General features: G+C 42.6%; 1 protein-coding gene across 1 annotated transcript in view; it reads right to left on the minus strand.

The window, feature by feature from the left end:
- Positions 1–4,382, minus strand: part of RNF20 (ring finger protein 20) — a 40,342-nt gene extending 35,960 nt beyond the window's left edge. The window contains exons 1-2 of the mRNA XM_019665743.1: positions 4,182–4,382; positions 3,919–4,066 (exon numbers count right to left, since the gene is read on the minus strand). Coding sequence (XP_019521288.1) covers positions 3,919–4,066; positions 4,182–4,382 — 349 coding nt within the window. The remainder of the gene's footprint in view (positions 1–3,918; positions 4,067–4,181) is intronic.
- Positions 4,383–4,688: the final 306 nt, after the last annotated feature.

A 4,688-nucleotide genomic window follows, 5' to 3' on the forward strand; every position in this document is an offset into this window, starting at 1 on the left:
CCAAGAGATTTCATAGGTTTCATGGCTTGTAGGTTTTCCTTAAAGGGAACTACATATACAGTCCTGACTACATAGTAGAAACATTTGGATGGTTTTGGTCCCTCTAGCATAGGGTCTGGATATGGACACTTTTTTTTAAAAGCGTTTCCCCAACCCTACCACAACTCCCTTTTTCCCCCCCGAGATTCTAAGATTGCGAACAGGATTGACAATTACTGTATTTGTGCTTCTTTGGAACATGAAATTGACCAGGGAAAAGATAAGAAACACAAATCAATAAGTAGTTTCTGATCTCAACACTAGTGTATTTTAAGCTAATTAAGCATTGCTTTTTTTTTAGTCAATAACGAACTGCTATTTCCCATTCAATTAAACTAAATATTTATGTTTTAATGATAGGAAGGTAACCAATATAACACCAATAAAAAGTTGTATGCCTCACAGAACTATGTAAAACTACCTAATGACATCAGATAGGGTCCCAGAGATGGAAGAATGATTGCTATGTCTTTAAAAAACAAAAGAAGAAGAAGCACCACTGGAATTTAGGCATCTCTGAAAAAAAAAATCAAACCTAATCCACACTGGATTTCTAATAGTATGAAGATTTTGTTTTCTGTGCCCACTGGGTCTTAACCTGTGGATAAGTAAGAAGGTAAACAAGAAAAAAGTGTTCATGGTTCCCACTCCTAGAACGCTTTGCCTAGCCTGGCTCCAAATGGACTTCATGTTTTGTTAGGTGAAGCAGAAGCTTGAACTCACCTGCTGAAATGCATTGTATGAAATAATGACATTAATTCTCTGATCTCCCTCCTTTGGCTGCATACACAGAACCACTGAATGGCAGGCAATGGTTCTCTAGTCCAAGGTTTGTTAACTAGACTTTCACAGTCTATATTTGGTCAACAGATATACCTGTACTTTGTTTATTTCAGACAGTATTGGCTGCCCTCCGTGGTTAAAAACAAAAACTGACTTAGTTGCCAACATTTAAAATAGGATATTTTACATAAAATCCCAGATTATTAACTTCTCTTGAAAATGTTGAAGATCTAGCAACACTGGGCTTATATTCTTGCATAGCCACATTGTCTGGAGCTGAATAGTCCTTCCACTTTTATTCCTGTTTGCTACAATCCCCACTATTATCAATTTTCTTACACTAGTTGAGTTTTATTTGAATATCATCACTTGTGTATGGTATTGTGATAAATCAATAGCTGACGCTAAGTGAACACGTTGGTGGCCTATGTGGCATCCATTCCCCCTCTCTCACATCTTAACAGAACACAACCAGGACTTTATTCATGGATCCATTTAACTCCCTTCACTTCACTTGTCTTAAAGGGAAGCTAACTTCACTTCTATCCCCAAGGATTGTCTTAATATAAGTCCCATTCCCCAAGTCTTAACAGTGGACAGTTTAATCAGGGTGAATTGCTTGGAATAGTAGGACTAAAGCAGTTTACTTACCTTCTGAATTTTTTTGTGTAAGGCCCAAAACTGTTCAAGCATTCTTGCTACCCAGATTGGTGATGAAGCCAATATAGAAGTGGGTAGAACTAAGAGAATATCAGGGAGACGGCACCAAATCAACTCAGGACACCCCTAACCTCAAGCCACACTTCTGAGTGCTAGAGAAGATATTGAGAAGAGGACAGACCTTTACAGAACCTTTCAATTCTCACCATGTAGTTAATTATATTCTCCAGCTACTGGTGAGATCTATGTTTTCCAAAAGCCCCAGTCACCCATCTGACACCTTCCCAAGAAGAGTCTGCCCTGATCCGAAGAGGTAGCCTCACCCTAGAGAATTGGGAAAATGAAACAGATGAAGGCGAGAATGGAAGAGAACTCTATCATTGACCATGTTCCCCATTTCTGACCAACCCCCACCTGTTCACCATCCTAATCAAGAGAAAAATGAAGAACCGTTGGAAAAATAAGTTTGGCCCTCGCTCAAATGGCAAAACACCATTCTCTAAAAAATGCCTAAAATTTTGTATTGCTTGTCTTTAAAAGTTCCCATTGCTCATCTCAACAGCATTATAATTTAAGTAATTATTTTTTTTAAAAAAAAAAGAAGACCAACACAGATTTCAAGTGCTTTTTCCAAGTTAATGAATATTTGTCAAAGGACACAAGCAGCCTGACTTGAATCCCGTCTTTATTGACTATATCATTCTGCCACAAGGTGGCAGCAGGCGATACGCTTTCATCCCAGTTCCTCTTCTAAAGCTTTGGTTCCTGAATGCTGTATTTATTTACTCTTCCCTCACGTCTTCAACTTAACTCTTAGAAACCTGGACAGCTACTTAGGGTGGGCTTAATGCTCTGACAAAATTAAGATAGCTTTGGATTTTTGCTTACCCTTTTGTCTATGCTGCTGCAAATGTTCTGCTGGTTTTTGTTATATCTCCATGTATTCCAATACCCCTTGAATTCTGGATTGGGTTATTTAGGTTATAAATATTAGGTTATAAATAATGCTTATTTATCCTTATTTTTAGTCAAGTTGTATTTTATCTACGATGACATCGCTTGTTAAACAGAAACATACAGATTCCATGCCCCCTGCTCTAGACCTAGTGAATCAGACCTCCAGGGGAAAGTGCTCTGGAAATGCAAGTTCTTCCTTTCGTAATTGCGCATTCGTAATCTGGGCATGTTTGAGGAACACTGCTCTAAGTGATGCTATCCAGCTCTGCCTAAGAGTGTTCTACAGAAACTAGCCCCCTCCTCTTGTCCTCAGCTTCCCCTACCTTATAGCCGTTCACCATTGCCACATCTTGCTCCTTCTCTACATCCCAGCCTCCTTCTCCCCAGAGCACCTGGTCTGCTATGCTATGCTATGCCCAGCCCTCTTACTTTGTGATTTCTGGGGACCATAATTGTGGCTTAGTCCAGGGAGCCAAAGCCAGGCCTTTCATCCTTGGAAAGTAAGGACAAGGAGTCCCAGCAGTTTTTAAGAAAGAAGGAGAGCTGATCTACAGTCACAGATTGTCATGTTGCGGGGTACCCAGACAGAGACAGGACACCAAGGCGTGGGAAGCAACTTTTACTAATGCTGGCACCGGCCCAGCGGATTCACATCCAGAGGCTGAGTCCCGACCCGGGCGGGACCCGGGGCCATACACCCTGAGGTTTCCAGGCCAGCAGCTAAGGTTCCCCATTAGGACATGCAGCCCTGTGCCAGTTCCTAACTGGCTCCCAGGCGAGGCAGGAATCCGGAAATATCAAACGCGGAAGTCTTGCTGACCATACAGTCCAGGAATGTCTTTGTCTGAAGACTGTGAAATCCTTAGTGACCACATGGTCTGGGAAAGCCCCTGTCTAGGGCCCACCGCCAGTCAGAGAAGCCCCACTTCATTTAATGCTCCCCTAAAAAGCTGCATTGTGTCTATGTTACAGTCACAGAATTGGTCTTTCATGTTTTTATGCCATGTGACGTTCTACGCTTAGGTTACTAAATTTTTTATTTTCGTTATGCATTTGTGCTGGCCATGACTCCCTCATTAGAGGATGAGAATTTGGAAAGCAGAAGCCATGCTGTCTTTGGGACTTTTCACTGGGTAGATCCGCTATTTCATACTGCTACCATTGGGTAACTAGCAATCTGCCTGGCCTTGGAGGAGAAAGAACAGCATGACTGAAATGCTTGCATTAGGCATTGGGGTGGGGGTATGAAACATAGTTACAAAGATTTAGAATTTTCATTTCCAGTGACATAATATGACCATCCTTCAGAAAACAAGCTGAGGACTAAAACCAGATTTCAGCTTAAGGGCATTTATCAAACTAGATAGATGTGAGCTTAGGTTTCATTGCCTTGAAAGACGAGGGGAACAGGAGACAAAGCCCAGGGACTATCNAAAAAAAAAAAAGCAACCTGCCGTGGTCAATCCACGCAACACTCACCTCTCTCTCGGTCATCTTTCCGCTCCTGATTGCTGTCCGAGTCTGGTTCTGGTTCAGGCACAACAAGGGCTTTTCTTTCTGTGAGGAGGTCTCCCAAACCCTGCTCCAGGTCGTAACGTTTCAGTATGATACGGATGTTTTCATCAAACTGGAGAAGACCAGGTACAGTTAGGGAAAAACAAAAGGACGCAACTTTGGAAATGAAAAGAGCGCTAGGGAGAACTAAAACACTCAAATAAAAATCCGAGCAAACAGTTAGCTACCTGACTCCAGTACCGGTTAACAATCAGTAACGAGGCATCATCAGTGGCCTGTCTTCGTTCCAGTTTCTCAATGTGCTCACGGAGCTCATCCTCAATGGCCTGCCGTTGATCCACCATTTCTGCCAGCTTGCGATTCTTGGTTTGCAGTGTTCGAATGTCTAACTCCTCCTGCCCCAGGAAGCCAATCTGATTAGTCTCCATAACAAAATTAGACAAATCAGCTGTGAAAGTCGGCAAGGCCTTAGTAGTTAGTTAGGTTCTATGAATAAAGCTATTCATTCAAAACAAACATCAACAGGGCGGGCCAAGTGGCTCAGTTGGTTAAGAGTGCGAGCTCTGAGCAAAAGGGACACCGGTTCGATTCCCACATAAGCCTGTGAGCTGCGTCCGAGCTGAGCTGCCGCTGAGCTGCCAACAGGTGGCAGGATGGCTCAGCTAGTGAGGACACATGCCCCTAACAATAAGGTTGTCGATTCCACTCCCACATGGGATGGTGGGCTATGACCA

Source organism: Hipposideros armiger, unplaced genomic scaffold (assembly GCF_001890085.2).
Source record: "Hipposideros armiger isolate ML-2016 unplaced genomic scaffold, ASM189008v1 scaffold_451, whole genome shotgun sequence".
Lineage (NCBI taxonomy): Eukaryota > Metazoa > Chordata > Mammalia > Chiroptera > Hipposideridae > Hipposideros > Hipposideros armiger.